Below are 27,715 nucleotides of genomic sequence, written 5' to 3' on the forward strand. Positions count from 1 at the left end.
CACTGAAATGCTGAGAAGGAAGTGCCTGGCTGTGGTCCTGACAGATGGGGTTTCCAGTTAAATCGCCCTGAGCGTTAATCAAACTGCTCATAAAATCCGAGCGACCGGCAGAACAGTTCCTCCTCTTCTTTCCACACTTCACTACTCTCGCTCTGAAATCTGGTATAGACTTCTAATGTTTTGTGCTACCATTTAATATTATACGTTGTTATAATGTCAAAAAAAAATCCAAACTCCATGATTACAAACCCCAGACAATAAATGAAGTAAGTCGTAAATATCCACACCGTCTATTTGCGTAACAAGGAACATCAGCATATTTCTAACCACAGTGTTAAGCAGTTCCTTGTCTGAAATTTGTTAGGAATCTCAGTGGTTTTTCAAATATGGGTACGAATCATAGGGATCTCAGCTGCTACCAGGGATTTTGTGAGCATCTATTTGCGTTAACGTGGCTTGAGACGTGTCTGAACCTTACTAATCTCGGTAAAAACCGATTCTCGTGCAGATAGCTTGTGTGTATGACGTAGCAGTGAAGAGAAGAGCGGGCAAGCCATTCTTACCAAACAGACATGGATATAAAATCTGTCTCCACAATTCCTTTTACTCGGACCCATTTTCCTCCCTTTGGAGTGAGACTGGCACAGTATGAACATTTATCATTTTAACTATTTTTAAGTTTTTTATTAGGTGTGGAGTGTGCATGTGTTTGTGTGTGTGTGTGTGTGTGTGTGTGTGTGTGTGTGTGTGTGTGTGTGTGTGTCGCAGCAGTTGTGTTGAGGTGAGAGAACAGTTTTTCAAGGGTTAACTCTCCCTTCACCCTAAGTCATGGGGATCAAATTCAAGTCTTCAGGCTTGAACAACACGGGGCTTTACCAACCCTACTTTAACTCTTTCTAAAGAATTTAATTCATTATTTGTTTTTGTGTGCATGTGTGTGCAGGTGCCCACAGATGCCAGAAGAAGACCCAAGATCCCCCAAACTTACAAACCTTTTAATATGCTGCTAGTGTTCTGTTTAGAACTTTTTGCATCAGTTTCTCGTGAGTTTATCTAGACGTTGAATGTAGACTTCTTTGCTGGCAGTGATTCTTGAGCCTTGGCATCAAATTGATGCTAGCCTCTTGGAGTGAGCAAAGTGTTTGCTTTCCTCTCTTCATGACTTTGAACACCTTCAGTGGTTGGTAGCAGGTCTGTTTTAGATGTTTGGTGTCCAGATGTTTTATTTCTTTGAAGTGTCCTGTGCTTATTGACTTGATCTCTAATTGTTTATCAATCAAGCCACAATTCCTACTTCCTGGCGGTGTTTATTTTAATACATTAGTATCTTCTATAAAAAACAAAATGTGGACTGCCAATGAAAAGTTGGAGAAATATTACCTTTTAGATGGACATTATCACTGTGTCAGGTGTATAACGCATGTAAAAGCAGAAGCCTGTAGCTACAAACCATTAGTGCCATGATGCTACCTTTTATAATTGCCTGTTTATTTTCTGTTAGTGAGATCTTATCTTTATATGACCTTAACTTATTGTCAACTCTGTTTTTATTTTAGCCTATAAAACCTCTTTTAGGATGTCTTGAGATGCACATGGCTTGGCAAATTTCATCAATTTTTATCCAGAAATGTCTTAATTTCTCCCTTACATTTGAAGAAAGTTTGTCAAAGTATCCTTACATGGTAATGTCTTTCTTTGGGCGCTGTAAGTGTTCTAGCTCTCTGAGTGCCTTCTAGCTCCCAGCATCCCTGATGAGAAACCTGCTAAGGTAGTTCCTTACACGTGATAAGTCTGATGCTTTTAAGATTCTCTGTGTCTTTTGGCACAGTCAGGAAGAGTAACCTTCTGATCTCATCCTACCAAGGAGTCACCGTCTCGTGCCCATGCCATCCATCCAACCTCAGGAGTGCCTGGCATTGTTTCCAGCTCTCACTTTCCTGTCTCTCTTTCTGCTTTATGCCTTGGTCCTCTCTGTGCCTTTCCACTCATCCATTAGGCTCTATGACTCTCTCTCTTCGTTCTTCATTCTTTATGTCCTCCAGATTCAGTCCTGTCAACTCGGAGGACCCTCAGCTCACTGAGTCTTCTGCTCATTTAATTCAGCTCCGATATCACTCTTGGTAATTTTCCATCTTAGTTATCATAATCTCCATCTCTATGATTTCCCTTTGGTGTGCTTTAGCTTTTCCAACTCTAACCAATATTGCTCACCCATCCTTTTCCTAGTTTTCCAACATCTCCTGTTACTTTGTGGACCATCCTTTGGACTTGTTTTAACGGTGGTTGTTTGTCCTCCTCGGTCTGGCTTCCTCTCTCTTTCAGAGACAGCCTTGGCTTTATTCCCCTTCCTGCCTTTGCTCTTCTCTGTCTAAATAGTTGACACTTCCCTATGCCATGCCTTGTGGTATTTTTGGCAAAAAAAAAAATCTACCTTAAATACAACAACATTGTTAAATCTGAGAACCTAATTCTCTCCTTTCTTTGAAGTTTGTGGGTTTTTAAATTTTATTTTGGGTTTAAGTCATGTAGCTCATCATCTGTTTCAGGCATCAGCCAGAGATGAAAATTATGGTCTTTCCTAAATTTTCTGAGCTGGTACTTTTCACTGAACATAAATAGTCACTTTCTCGGTTTTTTTTTTCTTATATATGCACTTTCTAATGACTGTCTTAACCTTCCATGCCTATCATCCAAAAGAAATGTGCTTTAAAATAAAATGAAGACAGTTAGAGAGGAAATCTCAGGACCTTTATAACCCCCTGAAGTTACTTCAGCTATATGGAAAGGATTTCAACAACATTCCATGCCTCTGTATCTGCACCTGTTCGCCAGAACACCAGAACACACACACACACACACACACACACACACACACACACACACACACACACACACTAATATTTGTAAAGGTAGGGCTCTTACTTCCTACCTTATCTGGAGCCTACACAGTGTGAAAACTACTCTTGCACCTCATGTGTGGCTCACCACTGGGCTGAGGGTGGGGGTTAGCCAGTTAACAAGTGAAAACTGACCCAAATTAACTGCAGTTAACTGCCTGAATGTTCCTACGGAAGTTGCAAGTCTTCGATGTACTCCAAAGTTCCAAAATATTTACGTCAGGCAGATTCTGCCAGTGCAATCACAGCCCGGTGGGGAGACGGACTCCCAGTGCTTCCCACTCAACCATCTGCTCAGATTCCTCGCCTCCCTTGTTCCTGAGAGAGCTGTTTGGCCTCCATGAAATGCAAGCTTACTCATCTACCAGGAAATAATGATATGTGCCCTACAGGTTTGTTTTAAAGATGAGAACCATCCAAGGGAACTCTTAGAATCATGCCCAGCACTCAGTAAACAGACCACTCCTGCTGGCTGTCACTGCAATGCGCGGAAGTGGCCTGAGGCTCCCTTATCATTTCCTTTGGTTCATCAGTCATCTTTATGGGTAAAGGGATCAGCTCTTTAGGATGTAGAAATCAAGGTCCAGCCACATGACTAAGGTCATAAACAAGATGCTCAGAACTATGGGTCCTAATTTTAAACGCAATGCTCCTATTGGCTACACCTGGATGTTTACTTCTAACATGATAAAGAATGAAAATTAAAGGAACTTAACAAACTCGAGGGAGTTTCTCTTACTCACTGGTCTGTAGGTTCATAGCCCTTGAATGGATGTAGGCTTGCTCTTAGGACACTTTCAGGCACCCAAGACATTACTACCAATACTACCTTCAAAGGTTGCGCCTTGATTGCCCATCACCTAAGACTTCAACTCAGAGAAGAGTACACACTCACCGTAAAATGTAAGCTAACCCTAGAATATATGAACATGCCCACTATAAATATAAATCACTTGATTACAACTAAGTGCCCCTTCGCTTTGAGAACATCTAGAATTAAAGTATTGAGTTTTCTGTTGCTTGTTTGTTGTTTTGTTTTATTTGGGGGGGGGCTAGGATTTGGAAAAGTGAGATGTATCTCATAGGTAGAGATAACCAAAAGCTCAGTAGAGATCCAGGTCCAGGCACAGCGCATGGCCAGAGGCTCTGACAAGGGAGACAGAGCTGAGAATCGGTGAGGTGGGATGGTATGAGACACTCACTTCCATAATTGCCTAGCCTCAGCCTGTTGTACAAGCATTGCTGACCGCACAGGCCTAAACATTAGTGGTACAGCAGGTGCCGTAGCTACAATGCCCCCAAATGGCCTGTTCTCATCTGTTCACATCACTGGAGAACTTCTAGTGCCTCTCTCCAGGGCTTATGTTCTTTAGCTTCCTGATGACTGCACAATTTACATGACTATGTCCAAGTGCACTCTACAATTGATGTACACTAGCCTTAGATAGATAGATAGATAGATAGATAGATAGATAGAGATATATAGATATAGATATATAGATATAGATACATATATATAGATATATATAAATAGATAGATAGAGATAGTAGGTTTGCTATTCCAATAAACAGGGGATGTCACTTTGAAGTTGGTTTTTGCAAGAGAAAGGGAGTTTGTCTGAATGGACACACAAAGATAACTTAATAAACAAGACTCAATCAGTAATGTATGCATAGGAAAGTAAGCTAAGATAAAGATGCGTGGGAAGTTGTTTCAGCAAGCATCTCCTTTCTTCCATCCCTCTCTTCTTGTGTTTAACATGTCTGTCAGGCTGGCCTCCAGGTACCCACACATCCCGAACTGGACAGGCCACCAAGTTAATTTTTCAAATTAACAGACATTTTATATAAAAGAAGGAAGATTGAAAATACTGTAAGAATGTAAACTATGAAAATTATATTTCCTAAGATACTAAGATGACTTCTGGCCAACATGACTGGGTAAAAATAAAACAGTGAGTATACCCAAGGTAAATGAAAACTACAGTGACTGTGACACCAACTGGACAGCCTCTAGGCTACATCCTCAGCATATACCAGGTGTTTTGTTAGTCATATTAAGTAAAGAGCAAAACAGTCTGTACAAAACAGTCTTTGACAAATAGAAATGGAGCAGAGAAGCGAGGCTAATGTTTCATCACACGGATGATCTTATATTTGTATGACTAATATGAGCACTTTTGGGTGCCTAATAGCTACCGAAGACCTCTAAGGCTGAGCCCTGCCTTCATTCCCTCTTTGTTAGAGATGGGTGGGGAGGGGGGACTGTGAACAGTCAGTGAAGTCCTGTGATGTATTGGAGTTACGATTTAGGTCATTTTAATGACCTCAAGGTCAAAAAGGTCTTTGTGAAAAATATACGCCCGTGGGCGCTCGTGTGCGCGCGCACACACACACATGCATAAGCATACATGCACACTCTCACACAACACACATATGCACAGATGCACATATAAAGATGCACATGCACACATATGTACACGCACACAGATATGCACATACACACATACACACACACTTCATGGAAAACTAATTTCAGTGATACTCTAAGAAGACATACTTTTGCAAAGTAAATAAGAATGTTTTCCATGGTTTTCTTGATTGAACTGAACCATGAGCAGACTCCCAGGGGCAAAGTGTTTTATAACCTTGCTAGCAAAGCACTCATACATATTCAAGGCTCACAAGGCAATATAGAAGGTACATTTCAGTTCCCAGCGCAGTCTGGAGAAACAGGGCAGAGAGGACTCTCTCATACACACGGCTCTCTGTGCCTTGGGTCCTTTCACATAACTCAGGGTATTCCAATCAGATGTATTATCCCATGAGCTTCTGTGACAAAGGCAATTGATGTCTTTCAACTCTGACAATGAATTAGCCAGACATATTGTTTCAAATTTTCTGCATCACTAAGAAAACTTTGCTCTTATCATAATAACTTAAACAACTGTACATCCATTTTTTCATTCAGACCCTTTCAACAAGCATCTGGTGGTATCTATCTTGTGCTGGGGTTTTTGAAGGGCAGATAATCTTGCCTTGTTTCTATTTCTTTTTTCCCCTCTCTGTGTCTCTTTATATATTTATACTGACTGATTATAACTTCACCAAATTACCACTCAAAGTAAAGTAAAACATGACCAAAAATTCATGTGAACCACTACATCTATTGGGCTAATTTCAAAAGAAAATAATTTACCAATAGCCTGTGTACTCTAAAGAATTTTAACCTACACATGCACAGAGCTTCACAAGCTTCTACAATTTAGTTATTTAATATTGGCACTGATATTTGTTTTTTTTTAATGTATTAATACTATTTCCATTATTTTATCATATTTCAGAGTTCTTTTCAGGGTTCCTTCAATATTAAAGAAATGTCTGCAGACCCACCACTATATGAAGTTGCTAGATTTTATGTATTGTGGATGCACAGAACACATTTCTTGTCCTCTCAGAAACTCGGAATTTGAAAGCTGCGTCTGTGCTCTAAAAATCTCTGTCCTTATAATAAAAGCAAATGTTACTATCCATGAACCCAAACACCATAGCATCTGAAATGGATGCTCTGATGATGTTTTCAAATGTAGTATGTGTCTGTATGTGTGTATGTGTGTGTGTCTGTGACTGTGTGTTCTGTATATTAGCAAACAAAAGCTCTAGGTTACAGATAAAAATAAAATTGTCCAATTCTAACTGATTATTTTACATAAATCAGTGTGGCAAAGTAATATGTTTAACATACAAGTTTATCATAAATGTAAAAATTTTTAAGGCAAACCATGATTTTTCTTGTAAATCTAAGATATAACAGTCACAACGATGACCCTGGTTAATCTTGGTGTGTCACAAAATAAAATAAGGAAACATAAAATGAGAGAGAGAGAGAGAGAGAGAGAGAGAGAGAGAGAGAGAGAGATGTGTGAGGAGGAGTAGACAGGAGTAGGAGGGAAGTGGGGGGCACTGGGAATGGTCAGTATGCACTAAATATATGTAATTTTAAAATGAACAAAAACGTATCCAGGAAAGCAAGAGAAAATTACAAACAGCTAAAAAGGAAGTAAAATAAAATTAAACAAAGACTAGGTGAAGAGAATGAGCTCAGCTAAGGCTCTGACAGTCCCTTGTCTCGGGGACACATGGAGAGTTGCTAGCTCACCACCAGAAGGCTATGCTTCTTTGTTTAACCTTCTAGAAATTTCTATCTGTCCTTCTCTTGGGGTCAAAGTGACAAGTAAATCAGTTTTCACCTATAGGGGAAGAGTCACATCCGAGGTCACTCGTCTGTACTCTGCTGTTATTAGCCCATGGGAAATTCATTTAAATACCATGTAGCATGGCTCAGAAAGAAACACAAATGAAATGTTTTAAGCCTTTTACAGCAAAGTGAGACATCCCTGTTTAGACTTAATAAAGGAAGTAGAAAATATAACAGAAAATAACCAACTAACATATAGCCTTTTTCTATATTTATGGAAAATAAGAATTTTCCTTTGGGGCTTGTTATTATAGAGTTTCTTTCCCTCTCTCCCTCATTCCCTGCCTCCCTTCACATACAGCCAACCTGGATAGAAATGGAGAAATTCAGACAGATGTTCACCTGACAATGTCTCCACTTGCATAATTACCTGCAAGTAGGACAAGCACTTTTGTTTCATTTGATTTACCTCATTCATCATGAGATTGAAAAGATAATGCTCTAGGGAGGTTTCATCCTCCATTAAAAATATAGATTTCTGTGTGGGGATATGGACACAAAGGTCATGGCAGAACAAGGAAGCCTTTCCAATACCATGCCAAATTTATAAAAGAAGCTCACCAAGCCTTGCTGAATTAAACCTCTTTCTGTCTCACTCAAAATGTTAAAACCCTGACAGGTTAGAAAGGGGTTAAGGCAAGGGGACTTTTCTTCTACTAACCTCGTCGTAAAATTCACATTACTATGAATACCTAATATATAATGGAGAAAAGCGTTGAGCCATGAGAGGGACAGGTTACGGTATAAAGCCATCAAACCAGATTGGAAAATGCATTCTTCCTGCTTCCGGCCTCCCTCTGTCAGTTCTATTTCTGAACTAAGAGTCATCACAATCCAAAGAAATAACTCAAAAAAAAATGGAAGAAAGGTTGGCTACAGCCAGTGGTAGACCACCCCACACGTTGATTCGCTGCAGTTTCTTTTACCCTTAGCTGAACCAAAAGCAGTGAAGTTTTAGAACATAGCAACACGTGGGGAAACGGCATGAAGAATGAGTGTAGGAAGAGACAGTGGCTGCTTTATAACCACATGCAAAGGATGGATGTTTACAAGCAGGAGACACACCTGTGACATGAGAGAGTGGAAAGGTATCGATGAAAGAGCTGTGCTGAGCCTCATCTCAGTGCAGCAACTGGGTTGGTACGTGTAGATACTCTGCTAGGTCAAGCATTGATGTTCCTAAGATGAACACAATAATATATAAAGAGATTTTGCCTAGTAGTGCCTTTAGTTTGCAGAACACAATTAATCAGCTACCTAGAATAGATATTTTTAAGTGTGTATTATGTAATTCTTAATTGGATAAATAGACAGTACTTAGGTCACTGCTTAGTGGAGAAGCGGGTACAGGAAGAGCCTGGGGTCCAAGAGAGGGTCACCCAGACCGTGTGACTCACTCATTTGCTTTGAGCACCTCGCTCCTTCCCTCTGCTTTACTTCTATTCACTTTGCACAGTAAGAAACAGAAACAAAGGATGGAGACGGGGCGGTATTTAGTATCTACAGGTTCTGTCAAGACCCATTCACGCAAAGGGAATAGCAAATACAAGCCCTCAGCTGCTTCTTTGTCCGCTTGATGATTCTGGTTTGTTTGCACCCTGTGGGCCCTAGTGAGCCTGTGATAATTCAGGTGGCTTTCTTAGGACCGCACTGATACCACCACATCCGAGCAGAACATACGGGAGGGCTCGTTTGCTGAGTAGCAGTGCCCCTCCCCTAAGCAAACCATTTCTCCAGATGAAGGGCTGTGGAAGAAGAAAGATGGGGCCATTGCCAAAACTCCAGTCTCTATGTTTCTTTCTCATACATTTAGAAAGCCACTGATATGATTCAACACTTGAGTAACTAGGATCAAAATTCTGCTTCACTTCAGAAGAAGGGTGTCCAGGTATAATAAGAAAAATTAAATAGCAATGCTCCCATAAAATGCTGGTGGAAAGATCTTTCTAATATTTACTTTGTTGTTTGATTTGATTGACAGGTAATATTGTATGTATTAACCATATGTAATATGATATTGGGATGTGCATGTGCTTTGTAGAATGAAAAATTAATATGCATCCCCTCAGCTTTCCATTCATGATAAACACTAATCAAATCTTGTTTCATAAACATCTCATTCCAAGGGAGAAAATGGTTTTTGTTGTTGTTGGGTTTTGTTTGTTTGTTTGTTTGTTTGTTTCTCCGAGACAGGGTTTCTCTGTGCAGCCTTGGCTGTCCTGGACTCCCTTTATAGACCAGCTTGGCCCTGAACTCACAGCGATCTGCCTGCCTCTGCACCACTGCACTCAGAAGTTGAGAAAAAAAATTTAACTGAAATAAGTACGCACTGTAAGTACTTGGTGAACAGATAAGACTAAAGAAAAAAACTAAGAGTGTAATGAGTCAGAAAACTGCCTCAAGATCCTCTCCAGAGTGTGACTAATGTCATAAGGCAGGCGTTTGGATCACAGGCCTATCATCAATAGCTTATCTAAAAAAAATTTTTTTTCTGCCTTGGGAAAATCTTTCCACTTATCAAAACATCAAAAGTGTTTAAATTTCTTGAACATCAAAGTGTGTGATTTTAAACACTTAAGATTGCTATTATAATTTGGTTTTGTCTGTTTGCTTCTGTTGAAATTATCTGCATCACATTTGTTAGGTATATGGTCTTTACTGATCCCACTAATTTATCTCCTGAAGATAACTGGCTGTGTCTACCCTCCCTCGCATCTTAAAATCCTTTAAGGAAGTAATAGTTCTAAAGCAACTTAAGGTAGCCTCGCATCTAGAATCCACCAGCTGTTCTGCATACTCTGCAGAATCAGGTGTCCAAAGTGCAACTCAGAAAACAGTCTCAGCTGGACGGTCCTGGTGATGTCCATGAAGGAGTCTGAAGTGTCAGCTCCCTGCTGTTCAGAGAGACCAAAACAACCTTGGCACATTAAATTGAGCCCCTACACCAGAGGCTCGATAGTAGTGTATTCCACAGAAATCACCTGTGTGGGGCCGAGTGAGTTAGATTTTAACCTCACATCACTGAAAGGCTCTAAACACAAACTGAAATTTAAAAGGAGCTTGCTACCTTTTGTAAACAAAAAGTTTAAGGAAGATCTTGTTTCATATATTGCATTCTCTTTTGCTTTCTCAACTCTTCAGGCCGGGGGGGGGGGGATGGTTCTCAAATGAGTTTTCCCAACAACTGTAGACTATAAAACCTCTTGGGTTTGAGCCCCTCTGGAGAAACTCATATGCTCTGTATTTTTTAAACCTCCTCCAAAAACAACCACTCTGCTTTTTTTTTAATTAGCTCATTTCCCATGGTTATGGAAAAATACTTCAGTCTGGATAATATATAAACAAGTTTGTACAGGTCACAGTGTCAGAGGCTAAAATTCCCAGCAGCATGGCAGCAGCTCTGGTGAGAGCCCTTCTCTGCATCACATCATGGGTGATATCATGACAGCCACTCATGCTAGAGAAAGGGACCACAGGCCAGAGGAAGAGGAAGCCCAGAAAGATGCAGGGGAGGGGTAAGTCTTGCCTGTTTACAGCATCCCTCCCTCAAATACTAACCAGGCTTAGGATGACTAGGTCAGTTCAGTTTGAGGACAAAACCTCAACCAGTAGCCTAAAGATCTCCTCTTCCTCCTGTCTCTTAGAAGCCCCTCACTAGCAAACATCATCACACTGGAGGCCAAACTGTAAATATGTGAACCAGGTTTTTAAAAATTAAAGCATCCAAACCACAGTGGCTCCATTGAAGCCGGAGGCCATCTGTGTTTCGTACGAGCCCATCTTTTAACGTCTTCATGTCCTGAACTAATGAGAGATCTAACTGCACGATTCACAAATAGAGAACGGAAAAAGGCATTTTCCCAGATTAAAGCTGGGGTACTATTACACAATGTGAGTACATAAATATTACATGTGAAAAACAGTAGGTGATAAGTGCACAGGATGTGTATCCACCATCAATCTAATTTATTATTATAAACATTTCCGCATATCACTCCTACCTCACCATTCAACTTTCTGTAAGCTTTCAAGCCAAACAGCACTCCTAGACATTTAGCCAGGAGGGGAAAGCCCTTGTTATTTTTACTTGGATGTTCTCATACTAGATTAACACAACAGCCAAAAGCCAATCATTCCCTATGGATAAATGACTGGCAGAAGAAATTGGGGTATAGTCACACAATGAAAAAGTTCTTAGCAATGTAAGAGGAAGGATTTTGATGCATGCAACCATGGGGGTGACATCAAAACAATTGCAAAGAAGGTAACAAGACCAAAAGGGGCATATATTGGATGAATATTTGCATAAAATACTAAGAAATGCAAATGACTTGGTAAAGACAGAAAGCACACCAAGATCCATGGTTGCTTGGGAAATGGTGGGGTAGGGCTTGGAAGGAAAAGGCAGGGCTTACAGGGCTGCATGAGGAAATGTTTGCCATTCTTTCTGGAGAGGAAAATACTGTATTTTGCAGGTCTCTTTTGCAACTCGTCAGGCTGGCCACTGGAGCAAGCACCGCACAGCTGTAGATCTCAAACGCGGCAGATAAACAGGTGCCGCCGAGTTCTAACAGCCATTTACAGAAGAGGCATGGCAAAGTTGGCTCTGAAGGCAATGCTTACCGAACACCAATTTTGATGACAGTGATGTCATGGATTTACATATGTCAAAACTTAGCAAATTGTACTCACTAGGTATCATTTGTCACATGTCAATAACAACTCAATAAAGACCTTAAAAATAAAGCGAAAAAATCTTAAATTTCTATCATTCACTGGTCAGGGCTTCTTCATCACAACGCACGTTTTCTTCTATTTCCTGGCATCTGTATTATTTCCCTCTCATAGGATTTTACCATTCAGCATGCCAAATATACTCATTGTACCATTTTAACTCTACCCCTCAGCTGGAGTTCTTGTTCCCCTTCTAGAATGTTCTATTCCTACCACCATCTTCTTACTTGAGCTTTAAGACAAAATTGGGCTTCTGAAGTGTTTTCCATCTTAGTTGTCCCTTACCTGTTATGTTCAATACCAGTGGTCATCTCCATGCACCTGGGCAACCAGTCCATGGATGCGCCTATGATGTGTTATCTATGCACATGTAGAGAAACACACACCCTTGTGCTACAACTGTTGCTTAATAATTTTAATCTGTGTGTGTGTATGTGTGTGTGTGTGTGTGTGTGTGTGTGTTCATATAGTGTTCTATTATATGTTTAGAATCATTGTCCACTCACTGGTAATTCCCCAAGCCAATTCTATCAGTCACCATGACTGACACACTAAAAACTAGGAAACAACCTAAGCATGTCAGTGGATGCTTATGTTCCCAGAATTTGGGAGTTAAAGATACAAGAATCAGGAGTTCAAGACCAGCCTTGCATACAGCAGGCTTAAAGCCAGTTTGGGATACATGAGACCCTGTCCCAAATAAATAACACCAGAAACGTCATGTTTTCTATTCTAATAACTATTATACAGAAAAGAAGGCATGTAATTAGGGAAATTACTGTTTATCTCATGGGCACTCAGTTGTAAACATCCACTATCACTTTAAAAGAGTCCTGGATCTATTCTCAGAGTCCTCCCTTAACCACTGGTGTTTTCTTAAGAGAATGCCACCAGTCCTTCAGGTGGTGTCTCCAACAATTTCTCTGTTGTTCTTCTGTTTCCTAGATACACCAAAATGAAGACGGCCACCAACATCTACATCTTCAACCTTGCTCTGGCAGATGCCTTAGCAACCAGCACACTGCCCTTTCAGAGTGTCAACTACCTGATGGGAACATGGCCCTTCGGGACCATTCTCTGCAAGATTGTGATCTCAATAGACTACTACAACATGTTCACCAGCATTTTCACACTGTGCACCATGAGTGTGGACCGATACATTGCTGTTTGCCACCCAGTCAAGGCCCTGGACTTCCGCACCCCCCGAAATGCCAAAATTGTCAACGTCTGCAACTGGATCCTCTCCTCTGCCATTGGCCTGCCTGTAATGTTCATGGCAACCACAAAATACAGGCAGGGTAAGGGTTAACATGGGCCTGAGGCAGGGATGGGGCTTCTTACAGAATGATGTGTTGGTGATGTTCTGAGCCAAGCAGAATTCACAGTCCACTAATCTTTGTCAAACTGTCCTTTGAATCAAGAAAACGCCTTTAAATGTTTTTAAATGAGAAGATTCCTCTATAATCGCAAGCCTTCTGGGTATTTTAATAAGAACAATATCTACGTATTCCTGATTTCTCTGTACTTATTTCTCTAAAATGCTGAATAAATAGAATAGGTTTCCCCAAAGTAATTAAAGCCAAGCCCAGAGAATTTGTTTCTGAGGCTTGTTTCGAGTGGTTGCCTGACTGACAAATTTACCTTTCCTGATGTAACAGCAGCTGTTATCTGGAAGTGAAGGGGAAGCAGGCATTAGTAGGAAGCCTCTAGAAGCCTTGGACAATCTTGGTTATATCTTTTATAACAGCATAAACCCCATGAGATGTCTGATTCATTGTGAAATGTACATAACTTCTCACTTCATAAAATCTTAATGTGATCCAAGTGAGCAGAAAAAATGAAAAATGGAGGAAGAAAAAAAAGAATAATTTCTCTATAAATCGGTGGATGAGTTTCTTCCTTAATATCTTTAATCCCTTCCTTGCCAGTCTGTGTAAGCAACAGCCTTCGTTTAGCTCAGGCTCGAGATATTAGTAGGCAAAGGAACAATTCCCATACCTGATGATTCGACGAAATGTCGCCGCTAATTTCTCTCGAAAATTCTTTTCTTCCAGGGTCCATAGATTGCACCCTCACATTCTCCCACCCGACCTGGTACTGGGAGAACCTGCTCAAAATCTGCGTCTTCATCTTCGCCTTCATCATGCCGGTCCTCATCATCACTGTGTGTTACGGACTGATGATCTTACGGCTCAAGAGCGTGCGCATGCTGTCGGGCTCCAAAGAAAAGGACAGAAACCTGCGCAGGATCACCAGAATGGTGCTGGTGGTTGTGGCTGTGTTTATCATCTGCTGGACCCCTATCCACATCTACGTCATCATCAAAGCACTGATCACGATTCCAGAAACCACTTTTCAGACAGTTTCCTGGCACTTCTGCATTGCTTTGGGTTACACAAACAGCTGCCTGAACCCAGTTCTGTACGCATTCCTGGATGAAAACTTCAAACGATGCTTCAGAGAATTCTGCATCCCAACCTCCTCCACCATCGAACAGCAGAACTCCACCCGAATCCGCCAGAACACTAGGGAACATCCCTCCACCGCCAATACGGTGGACCGAACTAACCATCAGGTACGTGCTTTCTAGAATTGTATGTAACATATAAAAAATACAGCACCTGGTACCAGTGTAAGATTTAAATCCTTTAGGAGGTCAGTTACTGGGGAATTGAGGTCAACCCAGGTATAACATTGTAGAGAATGCAATTTCAAACTGTCGGTTCAGATGGGCTTCAAATGCTTTGCATTGACGTATTTTACTTGCATTAGATGAAAGGATGAGAATAAGAAAGCTTGAAGTCCTGCCCCCAAGTGTCATGCTGTGTCTTTCCTTCCAGGCTTACATGGGTGTGGTGGCTTTGGTAGCTCATTCTAGTACACTGTTGGACCTTGTTACCCCACCTGACTCACCTGGCCGTCCTAGAATGGAAGCATAGCCCCGCCCCCTGCCCAGCACACCCCGCCCACCACACCCCTGACTGAAACAGGATTGCCCTTCATCTTCTCCAATGCTCCCTTAAACTTCCCTTCTAAGCCCTTCGCACATCTGTGTGGTCCCTGCACGGCCAGAGAGAAGACGAGAAACAATATTGGAGAAGTTCTGCCCTAAGTCACTAAAAGGTTTGCTTTAAAAATACATCCAATTAGCACTTATCGTTACCACTGTCTCTGTGGAGCAGGGTTGGCGGCAGCAGATAACAGAGAAGCACTTTAGCCTGGGACTGGCTGTTTGCCAAAGGCCCAGCTGGGAGAGCTGGCCAGAGATGAGAAACAGCAGCAAGGAGCAGAAAAGGGAGCCTGACATATTTGAACATTAACAGAAATCAGAGATCCTTTTCCACTAATCTCTACTGATGAGTCTTTCTTTAAGGTTAAGGCGGTCATGTGTGGATGGTTGGGGCAAATAGGAGATCTTACGGGTGTGGGAGTCCACTCCAATCAGATCTGAAGGAGGAGTCAGATTGCGAGGCTCGACCAGCAGGAATCTTTAGAGCTGGAATCTGACCAGCAGGTGTTGTGTTGCTGTGGGTTTCCTGTTTGTTTGTCCTAAATCGGAGCCATCCTGTTAGGAAACAAGGGGTATTTGGATTGGTGTGAACGCTTTTGTTAGAAGTATTCCAAGTTTGTGGTGGTTCTCAATGTTTACCTTCTGTCTATTTGTGTTTTCTCCACAAGCGTATATATTATATGCCCTGTATCACACATCAAGCATGTTAGCCAACTCCCTATTCTGCAGATCAGAGATCCAATGTGAAACCTCAGGGTGTCTGTAGTCTGACAGCTGTGCACTGAGACCATGTCCACACAGGGCAGAGAGAAGTAATGATGTGGCAGTTACCAAGGTAATTAGATAAGTCATACAAGAAAGTCCTATGCCCCGCATAAAGCTGGAGTCACGTGTTCTTGTTAAAGGCATCTCGTTCAGGTTTTCTTGTACAACAAAAAATTCCAAAACGATCAATCTGGACTACAGGCGCGTACCGTGTCCATAATCTGGGCAGGGCCTGCCTGTGTGTGCTTTTGGGTTTTAGCTGTTTTCACTCAAGCCAGCCACCATCTGGGCTGTCTGTCACCTGGTTTAAGACTGGCCACAGCAGGAATGGCTGGATCCACAGACACTAGCCCTCTAGAATGTCCCCTCTAGCTTGTCTTAATCCTGGCCACAGGTCCTGAGGGAGAGAAAAGACAGCCAGCCTCTACAGCCCTGGCAACAGAAACAGCACCAGGCGTCCCGAGGAAATGACTGAGTGGCACAGTATGGCTGCCCAGGCATCAGGACCTGAGTTCATCTCTCCAGAGCCCAAGTGAATACTGAAGGGTAGGGGGTGACAGAGTGCCTGTGGCTGCCACACTGGGAAAACATGAGGTGGGTTATATTCTTAGAGAAAGCTGGCTAGGGATGCCAGGCATGTTAGTGAGCTCTAGGTTCAACTGAGAGACCAAATACCTCAGTTAGTAAGATGGGAAGCGGTCAAGGAAGTCTCCCTGCACCAACCTCAGGCCTCTGCATGCACCCGCGGCCACACACACATATATAATTCTTAAAGGAAATGACATAAAGTTTCATCCATGCTTACTCTAGATCAAATGATTCATCAACCTAGACTTGAGTGAGTTGGGGGGAAAGGCTCTGGTTGGCTGGAGCTGTGGCCACATTGTGAAGAGATGAAGAGAGGAAAAAGGAAACACCACTGATGTCACCTTGTTGGTGCTGTAGTAGACAGTTACTCTGTTATCCCAGCCCTTGACACATTGGCAAGCACTCCACAGATATCTACAGAATGACGAGTAGGGGAGAGAGCTGGTGGCCTCTTAGCTATAAAGTGTATATGAAAGACCTCTTTCTTGTATAACCTAGTGACAACTCAAGTGACCCTGTGACACTGACATTATTTCCCTTTCTTTTGTCATAATTTGCCTCTCTTGTATTTTCCAGTCAGTTGACTAACAACTCGAATGGCCCCACACTTCAGAAACGACGAGCAGTAGGCATTCTCCTCCAGAGCCTTTGGTGTTCTGATCCTAAGTTAGACTTTGCAAAAATATGTTCTTATGTGCTCTTGTCTTCTATTTTGATTTTTTAAAGATTTATTTATTTATTTATTATGTATAGAGTGCTCTGCCCGCATGTACACCTGCAGCCAGAGGAAGGCATCAGATCACATTATAGATGGTTGTGAGCCACCATGTGGTTGCTGGGAATTGAACTCAGCAGTCAGTGCTCTTAACCGCTGAGCTACATCTCCAGCCCCCTATTTTGATTTTTAACAAGATGCTTTAAAAGGCTCAAACCAGGACTCAGCGCCCGGTGGACGTCTTGTCCTCACTGAGAATGGGATGAGGAAAATGTTCTCCTCTGGACTCGTCCATCCTAGACTGGGCTTCCTGGTCCCCTGCAGTGCCCACATCCACTTTATGCTCTGGGTGTTGTCTTGTTGCCTTTTTTATTATTATTATTATTATCTTAATTACATGGAGCCCAGCAAAAACAGTTTGTCCTCCATCTGTTCCTGTGACAGCTGGCTTTCCCCCACCATGAGCCATCCTGCTGTCCTGTTGAACTGGGCATTGCTTCAGAGCACTTCTCACTATGGGCCATGAACGACACAAGTCTCATTGAGACCTGCAATTCCACTGCCCGCTCAGTGCCTTTCCTGCTTCCTTTCTGCCCAGCCTTATCCTATAAGGTACTTTCTACATGACACCTGGATGGTTATGAGAATAATATGGAAGGGGAGGGTGACTCTGTTAGGTCAGCTTGGGTATTACTTAAATACAGCAGTGGTAACCATATCATAATGCTACGACACTTTCCTGTACCAGCAGACAAGCCAAAAGGTGATTTTGTGTGGCCCGAAAAATCTGTCTCCCAAAACGTCTTTGATGGACAAGCACGAAAGAGCAAATGTTCCTGGAGGTAAAATGGTTACACAACATCCTGTAATCAGTAACAGGCAGACTCTAGACAACCAGCACTGGTTTTAAGAATACTTTGGAGCTGTTCTCCTCTGCCCACCCCAATATTATACCTCTTTCCGTGAGTGTGGTATGATCATAGCCAGAGATTCCCAGCCATTATGGTGAACTCCAGAAAATAAAGATATCCTTGAAGGGATGGTGGCTTATTGTGTGGGGCAAGAATTCACATTTTTAAATAAAACGCTATTCCAAAAATTTTTAAATAGTGGGCAAAGTGCTTCCTGCATAAGCATGAGGTTCTGAACCTGAATCCCTAACACCCACTTAAAGATCCAGGTTATGTGACACACCTGTCATCTTAGCACTACGGATAGAGAGGCAGACAGATCGCTGGAGTTTGCTGGCCAGCCAGAGGAGCTGAAACAAGCAAACTCCCAGTTGAGTGAGAGGCCCTATCCTGAAATATAAGTTAGAAATAGAGGAAGATATCTGACTTTTACCACTGGCCTATACACACACAAATACACACACACACACACACACACACACACACACACACACACACACGTCCATATACATACCCACATACATGCATTCATAGAACACACATGTCTATGCACACACAGTAAATAAACAGTAACTTGTCCTTTAATTACTGCCATTTTTATGAGAAAATGTTACATTGCTCTCACCAAAGGCACACACAAGATTTACAAAATAATATAGTCATTTTTGAAAACAAGCATTCACTTTTATCAATGAGCCTTATAGGGTTAGGTCGTGTGATAGCAGTAAAAACAACATCATATTAATTTTTCTCATTAGCATATCAAGGCCATTCCCAAACCCTGTGACTGTCCTTTTGAAAGCACTTTCTTAGCATCTCAGTCCATGAAACAGGCCAAAAAATAAAGAGATGCTTACATTTGAATAAGTTAAAAAACTACAATCTCCTCAGAGAAGGAAAAGCAAATGCCTGATCTTTAAAATCAACTTCATCACTCTCAAAAACTGTATCCATGGGTTTTTTTTAATAAGACATCTGTGGAGAACTAATTTGGGAAGGAAATGGTTTTGATTCCATAACAAAAACTCCAAATGAGAATAGCTCACAAAATTATAGCACTGGACCACATTAATGCATTCTTTGTGAATGAGACCAAAATGGATTTTCTTTTAGGTCTTTGGTTCAAAAGAAAAATGGTTCTAGCATTGTGTGTGTGTGTGTGTGTGTGTGTGTGTGTGTGTGTGTGTGTGATGAATGGGCATCTTTATGTATGTCTGAAATTAGAGTTATGTAGGCACACATGGATGGCCTATCACAGATAACAGAACTAGTATGTTCCATCAATTTATAATACTGATGTCTTACAAAAAAAAAGAATGCAGTTTTTGAGAGTGACGTACATGATTTTAAAGATCAGACATTGGCTTGAATTTTATAATAAGGGTAAAATATTGTTTAATTAGAAATATGCTTATTTATACATTTGGCTTTAATAATACTTATTCAACTGTTTATAACTAGAAAAGTGTATATTATTTCATCATATGCAGTATGAACCATAATCTATATAATGTGAGCAACAATCTTTATGGAAGAATTTCTCCAGTGTCATAGTTAAAATGCAGTGGCTAAGAATTAACTCAAATCATAATTGATTTTATGATCCAGGATGTCAATCAATGTAACTTAATTCCTGGCTCTCTTGGTTTTGTTTTATGGTAATTTTTATATGTATTTTTCTTTTGACAAGGAAAGTTTTAAAGATTAGATGAACTGATAGTGCTAATATCTAATTTTCTTGTGCTTTTCCTAATATTGTAACTCTTAACACTTAGCAACTCTTTCTCTTTTAAAACTATTTTTAAATTAGATGTTATCTTACTCGGCTATTCTGAAGTGGCAAATTCTTATTTCGTAGCCACTTTTAATGGAAATATTTTCATTTATTGAAATTTACAATTTTGAAGATATTTAAAATTATGTGTACATGTGTGTGAATGTCAGTGTATGTGAGTGCTATACCTACAGAGGCCAGAAGATGGCATCAGACCTTCTAGAACTGCAGTGACAGGTTACCAGCCCAGTGTGGTTGCCTGATAAATTGGCTTTGTGTAATTGACATCTCTCTGTGGGACACAAGCTGAAAGCATCATCACAGTTTGAAATAATGACTCTTAAGTACAAGAATGAATGTAAAAATAATTTGGGTCATTTGTCTATAGGAAGGAAGCAAGGAGGCAATAGTGGGTAAGGAGAGAAAGAGAATGAAAGTAGAAAGGCTAATCTACAGGGCACATTTATCCTCCGAATTCACTACTTCTGCCAACTGCTCTGTTCTCCATGCACATACCGTAAATCTCAGGAATGCTAGAAATGTGTGGAAATTACCACCTAGGTTATGCCTACCTTTCCCACATCGTCAAGTCTTCATAAGGATGAAGAAAATATTTTATTGTAAAAGAGAGAGCATCTGCTTTCTTTTGATTTGAAAAGAAAACTTAAATATCCCTGAGTTTTAGGAACTTTGGAATATTTAAGTTTCTTCAAAACAAAAGAAACAGGTAACTCCTCATTGTGCTGAAAAGGGGGACAGTCAAGTGGAGTTTATGGAAGATGACATGGAGAAATAAGAACTTCTTCATAAAGAAAAATAGTTTTGTCTTAAATATTTTGACAACAAAATATCCAATTCACAAACTATAGGATTAATAAATATAAAGTGGAATAAGACTTCTATGCGCTTGACAATGAATCAACTATTTAACCCGTTACAACCGACAGATAAAAATATCTTTCTTGTTGCATTTTCTTCCTTGTGATTCCAGCTAAAACGCCTTTTATTCTAAGGCCCTGAATATTGCTAAATACAATCTCGCTCAGATCCTGGAGGATTAATATGACTTTGAGATTCTCTTTCAGAGAAAATTACCTGCAGCCTTAATCATTATTCAGAAAGAATTAAGCCAATCAAGGGGAAGCTATCTTTGGTGCTGGAAAGGCCTGAGTTGGGGCCAAATTTCCTAGAGATAGCAAAGTCTTGAGAGGTCTTAAGGATGAAGTACAACTCATAGAAAATAAATCATAACCCCAAGACATAAGTCACAGAGGGTGAGAAGAATCTCTGGCTTACGTAGGTACCTTGTCCCAGAACCTAGGTCCCTGAGAGAGAAGCCGGTGCCACTGAGAAACAGGACTGCTTATGGCAAAATGAAGAAAAAAGAGACTAAATACTGGTGCTGGATGGCACATCTGGGTGAACTCAATAGCCGGTGCTTTAGGTAGATTTGAAAACCTCTACCAATCTCTATAACCCTACACTGTGTTTAGTTCTGATCTAAATTTAATGATGTCATGACATAGCTTTATAAAATTTCATCTCATTGTATTCTTAGGAGCCTCAATCAGTAGAGAAATGATGTGAATAACCCAACTGATTAGACAAGGTTTCCTGAGCACTAGAATAGAAAACCAGAAATATAGAGGTTACTAGAGAAAGACTGTAGTCCAAAGATTCAATTACAAAAACAAAATGAGTGGGAGAGAAGATATTTTAAGACTCCTAGAGATTTTCTTTCATGACCAGCAATGTGACCAAAGGCACTTAAACCATGGCGCTTAGATTACAAAGACATTCTAATGCCTGGGACTAAAGGAAGATTAGCCTCACACAGGCGGACCTCACACTTCAGTGATGGAATAAGCAAGATGGTGGAAGGAGTTCAAATATCTTCATGTAGTTACATAGAAAAGACATGGCTTTAGAGGTCCTGGTGGTTCCACATGCTTACAGGGTGTAGGCAATGACCTGCGTTTATCCAGTAGAACCCCCTAATAAAGACAAGAGGAAAATCACAGGCAGAGTATTTCCATACAACCATTAAAATGGGTTGGTACCCATGGTGAGTTGGGGGGGCTCCCCCCTTCTCTCAGAGAAGAGGAAGAGGGAGTGGGGGAGGGGTTGTGAGGGTGGGACTGGGAGAGTAGGGCTGTGATCAAGATGTAAAATTAATTAATTAATCAATAAAAACAAATATAAGTAAAGGATAGCTGATTAACATGTAGATACCAGACTGGAGATACGGCTCAGTGGTTAAGAGCACTGTCTGCTTCTTCCAGTGGTTCTGAGTTCAATTTCTAGCAACCACTGGGTAGCTCACAACATCTATACTAGAGTCTGATGCCCTCTTCTGGCCTGCAGGTGTACATGCAGATTTAGAGCACTCATATACATTAAATGAATAAATCTTTTTTAAAAAATATATAGATACCAACCAATTTTCTTTGTATAGAACCTTGAATGAGTAATTTGTAGATCCAAATAAGAGCTTTATAACAATGTTAGAAATATAATTGCAGCTATATTTGATTATAGTTATTCTGTTTTATGTACCCACTAATCTGGAACAATGAAACCTATCCCGAGTGAGGACTTGAATCAGTATGCAAATGCTGACCATCATTATAAGCAAGGTCATAGCCACCTCAGGATAGAAGTTGTAATCTGGCTATGGGTCGTGATATAATAATGCACATACCATATATATCTTCTATTGAGTGTTATTGACAGGCAAAAAGTATAATTAATTCATATGTATAATTTGTTGAGTCTAGAAAAAATGTTTTTTAAGTTTTGAGGTTCTGTTATGTCCTTGTTTCTAGAAGTTTCTAATGCTGAGAGGTGTGCATTTTGCCTACATTTCAAGAGACACTTAACTATCAGTGAAGCCTTGATAATTAGGGTACCAAAGGGAATTCCTGTCTAATTACGATGGTATTTTTCTGCTTCTCTTGGGTTCTCATAGAACACTTTTGTAGTGAACTGTTAATATCATCCATAAAAAATAAATAAAAGTAGGATTAAAGCTCAATAGAGAGGATGTAGCTTATTTCGGATGTAGAAGCAATACAACGTGAACATTCCACAGACGAGCACCTCACACTCTCAGGCTTGACAAGCCCACTAGAGGCCACATTGCCTGAAGCTGCAAATCCATCTGCAGATCAGTGTTTCATGAAAATAAATAGTGATGTCTCAGAATTCCAGACGTTCACCAGAAGTCTAAAGTTGGCTGTTAAACTCTCACCCCCACGCATTTTGATGTGTCCTAAATACTCCCGTATACAGGCAAAATCCTACAACTTTGTTTCCCTGGAAGCAGAGTGGGTTCTTCTTTGTTTGGGTTTTCAATTTTGTTTTGCTTTGTTTTGAAGCCTACCACTTTCTGGCTATAATTATGGGAAAGACAGTCTGTGTAGCCTTAGGATATGTTTTTATCTAATTAAATTGCATGTTGCTAAGAGTTAAGGCTTATAAGTGACACATTCTTTTGTTTTGAATGCAACATCTTTGCAGAAAATAGATTTATTTTGAAAAGGCACATACCCAAAACTGAGAGAATCATGCCAAAGATATTTTATCACCATATAGTAAACGCAAGCATGGAAACTAGGGTCCCTGGATTACGGTGCCAACTTCCGCTGACAACCACTCATGGGAGTACATTCCTTCTGTGCTGGTGGTTGTCGAAGGACCCTCTTCACAACCGGAAGTTCACTGACCAAATTGGCCCTGGAATTAGAACTGTGTTGATTCGGTCATCCAGACTCTGGGGCTAGATCCTCTCAGTAAACAGAAACCATAATCACTTAAGCTTTCTTCCATGGCAGAAAATCATTCCACATTAAAAGCAGGAGGAAGCAGCTGCCACACTTGGTAAAAAAAAAAAAAAGTTGCATTTTTATCTATCTGTACCACTGACTATTAGAAATTGTGTAAGAGGGGCTGAGGAAACTGCTTACTTGGTAATGTGCTTACCTTGCGAGCATGGAGAGCTGAGTTCAGACCCCAGAAACCCATGCAAAATGGCTGGAAATGATGGTGTGCACTCCGGACAGGTGGAGACAGTTGCATCCCTAGAAATCACTGGCCATCCATTCTGACCTAATTGGTTGACTTCAGGGTCACTGAAAGAGAGACTCTGCCTCAAAAAAACAGTGAACAGAACCTGAGGAATGACACCCAAGGTTGTCCTCTAAGCTCTACATACGTGTGCACATATTCTTATACACAGAGAGAGACAGAGACAGACAGACAGACAGATAGGCAGGCAGGCAGGCAGGCAGACAGACAGACAGACAGACAGACAGACAGACAGACAGACAGACATCCTTAAACAAGTTTCTTGCCAGTCCTGAATTAGACCCAAAGGGGGCTGAGTGCTAGTGAAAGTGAATCTGGAAAGTTAAGATGAAAAATGCATCATGCATAAACTTCTGTCATAGAATAGAATGTTCTTCACATAATCGTCTGATCAGTGTGCTTCAGAAATACTATATGCGGCTTTCTTGTCCCCATGTCAGATGTAGGCCTGTACTGTTAAAATCAATAATAAGTAGAAATCCCACCATGCCTGATTCGGGCAATGAGGCTTGGAAGAAAGGATGCGTTCCCGTTACTTAGGAACACTGAGATCTTTGCCTATGACTCATGGACGCCAAATGGTTTTTGTGTGACTCTGTTTTTATGATTTCTCTAATGAATGGGGTTTTTGAAGTCTATTACAGGCAAACACTGATCAGCTTCCTAAGTACCCAATTCAGTTCCTGGCTTCAGCTGCAAGTTTAGAAAGCTTTGCACATAGGGAGGAGAAAGTGGAAGGGCAGAAGGGGGGATGCAAAAATCAAAACAATAAATAAAATGTTTTCACCCAATACACATGGGTACATCCCTTCACTTCTCAAGCGCATATTTTCTTGTGTAGATTAACAGTCTTTTTTTTTAATCTCTTAAATTTTCTCCAGCTCTAAAACTACAAGAAATATTTCAATCTTTACATGAAGAAGAATGAAAATTCCTTAAATAGGCTTCACCTTGAAGCTTAAAAGCTTTTCAAACATTTTATTTTTATTTTTTATAGAATAAAACAGCCTAAAGAGGATTTTTCTTTTTGTTGACTTCCTGGAAAAGTTACAGTTTAAAAGTTGATATGAAAAGAAAACTAACAATTCAGAATTTTAGCTATGTATTTATGCATACATATATGTATAGTATCTAATGTAAACTGCCAAGTGCATGGACGTGTGTGACTGCACTATCCTTCTTGTCAGGAAAAAAGCTCAGGTATAGAGGTCTGATGCTGACGGCTCAGCAAGAGCTCATTCCAGACCCAAAGATGACAAAAATAGACACAGAGCGTGGAGAAAACAGCAGAGCCAGCAGCATGGTAGTGCAGTTAGTTCCCTTGCCCTGTGTCTCACAGCACAACACAGTGAGACCAGACCATTGCCACACATGGTGAGCTGCACAACAGCTTGGGAACCCAGAGCAAAGGGCCCCCCGTATGTTTCGTAGCAAAAATAGTCTTATCTCCCTTCCCGTTGTGGTCCTCATGTGGTTGGACAGTGGGAGTCCTAAACTGACTACGTGACTAGCAGTAGAAGCTACTTAGGGCCGATAGGATCTGCAGCCTCGCTCAGAAAGCAAGGATAGGCAGAGATGCTTAGGGTTCATCTTCCCCAAATACACCTGCTTATCTGCCATCTTCTTAGCCAGGTATGCTCACATGGTTAAACCATCCAATCAACAATGGAGATTAGATATTTGCAAATGCTCACATCGGATCTTTCCCTGATTACTTCACTCAACCACTTGATTAGAACTACTGTCAACAGAATGTCATCAATGGGATGAGGTTGGTGTGTGGCACTGAGCTTAACCACCCAACTACACAACAACAGACAGATGCAGTTAAGTCCCAGAGAAGACTAATAAGACTAATTACAGAAAACCACTTAGATTCCTTACTCAAAGTTTGCATACATTACACCAGCATGCTGTGGGTACTAATCCAAGAACAAAAGCATTGGCAAGCCATGTCAACCCTCCACCATGTTCAGCCAGACTATGTGTTAAGGCTGATCAGAGATCCATCTACCATCAGAGAATACAAACTGACCTGCTGATGTCATCTTGTTAGCTAGAGTCCACGGAGTGAAAGATAGATTTCTGAGCTGTCTCTAAAATCTGAACCTTGATGCCAGGGACAGTCTTCACAGTGCAATACAGAGGCAGGAAACCATATGTTCATTTGATATGTATGCTCTACCTGGGGCTTCATTAAAGAAAATATCCACAGAGTGTGCCATTGCCACTGATGGTAGGTCGTTAAAACTGAGCTTGTGTCTGGGGAGATGGCTTAATGCATGTAGTGCTTGCTAGACCAGTGTGAGTCCCTGAGTTTGGATCCCAGTTCCCATGTTTTAAAAAAAAACAGGCCCAGGAGGGTCTGAAGTCCTAACAATGGGGGTGGGAAACAGAACAGAAGGATCTCTCAGATTCACTGCCAGCCAGCTAAGTCAAATCAGTGAGCTTAGGATTCAATGAGAGACCAACCATGTCTCAAAAGTAAGATGAAGAACAATAAAAGGAATTGATATATTGATCTGGCTCCTGAATGCATGGGCATACACACAAAAATTAATAAGCCCAGGAGCAATTCTGGCCTTGGACAAAAACTATGTGTGGCTTTTCTGTCTCTCATAGAAACATGCAACAGAGTGGGGCACACCATGTCCGTCAGACTTTGCTGATAAGCTTGATTTAGATTGCTGTTACATTGGTTTGGTTAAACTAGATGGCCGCAGTCACGCAGTGCCTGTAGTCTGGATCATATACATTACATAACCCAAGGTCACTTAGGTATCAAAAAAAAAAAAAGCATAAGAATACTCCTGAGTGTAACTAACTACCAGGGCTGCCTCTCTGTGAGTTCATGTGCAAGGGGGGTCGCTGTCTAGAGATGCCTCCCAGAGCATCTGGTACAGCAAGATAATTTAGGGTCAGTCTGGCAACAGCTCTTCGGCTCACACAGCAGGTGGACAGAGGTGGTACAGGCAGCGATAGCAATAGCACAGCTGAGAGATCGCTGCTGACTTCCGGTGAGTCATGAGTTTGCTCCGCCTGACTGAAACTGGAGGAGAACCGGGGTGTTATTATGGCCTCCCTCTGCCTCCAGGGTCTGAGCTCTTCCTTCTACCAATGGTTAGTGTCAGCGGGTCAGCTTCTGTGGGCTCAGAATCCCATGGGGTATCTCTGGTCAGAGGCTGCCTCCCTTCTCAGAGATCTGTAACTCAAAGGGAGCTTCTGGCCAATCTATGGGGATAGCCTCCAATGCCACCTGCCACTTACACTTCCAGCCAAATTTGGTGAAACTCCCATTGAATTCACCAGAATGGCCGCACTGATAACACCTGAGTAGTCCCACTCAGGGCCAGGTTTCCTTTGTTCTGCTAGTGGCAAGCCAAGGGTGGGAAACACTTTCATTTGTTGTCTCTGGGATTGGACCATATTTTTTTTCTAAGGTTTTCAACCTGAATGAGCTTCCCAAGACCATTTATTGAAGACTGAGAACATAAAATCTTCAATGTAATAATGTCAGACCAGCTTTCGGAAAAACAGGGGTGGCCTGCGTTTGGATTTTCCCAGCTGGTGGTATATAGCAAGAGAGTCCAAACGGTACTCCAGGGGCTGGAGAGAGGGCTGAATTGCTCTTGCAGAGGACCTAAGTTCAGTTCCAAGCACACCCACATGGAAGGACTCACAATTGTCTATAACCCAGCTCCAGGGGCATTCAATGCCTTTAACTTCTGTAATCACCTGTGCTAATGTACACATAACACACACACACACACATGCACACACACGAGCATGTGTGTGTGCACGCTTGCACTCTTCTTGGCATTAAAACAGTAAGTAACACAGGAGTCCATCATGGCGTATAATGTGCCATCATAGTCAGTTGCATTCACAGTGCCCAGAACTGCAGGCCATAGCCTGGAGCAGCCAGTGCTATCACCTGAGCTGAATTTGGCCTGCAACCATCACCATTAACTCTAAGT

General features: G+C 41.2%; 1 protein-coding gene across 1 annotated transcript in view; it reads left to right on the top strand.

The window, feature by feature from the left end:
* OPRM1 (opioid receptor mu 1) overlaps positions 1-27,715 on the top strand; it is a 51,220-nt gene that overhangs the window by 14,225 nt on the left and 9,280 nt on the right. The window contains exons 2-3 of the mRNA XM_084777841.1: positions 12,835-13,187; positions 13,944-14,464. Coding sequence (XP_084633967.1) covers positions 12,835-13,187; positions 13,944-14,464 — 874 coding nt within the window. The remainder of the gene's footprint in view (positions 1-12,834; positions 13,188-13,943; positions 14,465-27,715) is intronic.

Source organism: Acomys minous, assembly GCF_964271855.1.
Source record: "Acomys minous genome assembly, chromosome: 3".
Classification (NCBI taxonomy): Eukaryota; Metazoa; Chordata; class Mammalia; order Rodentia; family Muridae; genus Acomys; species Acomys minous.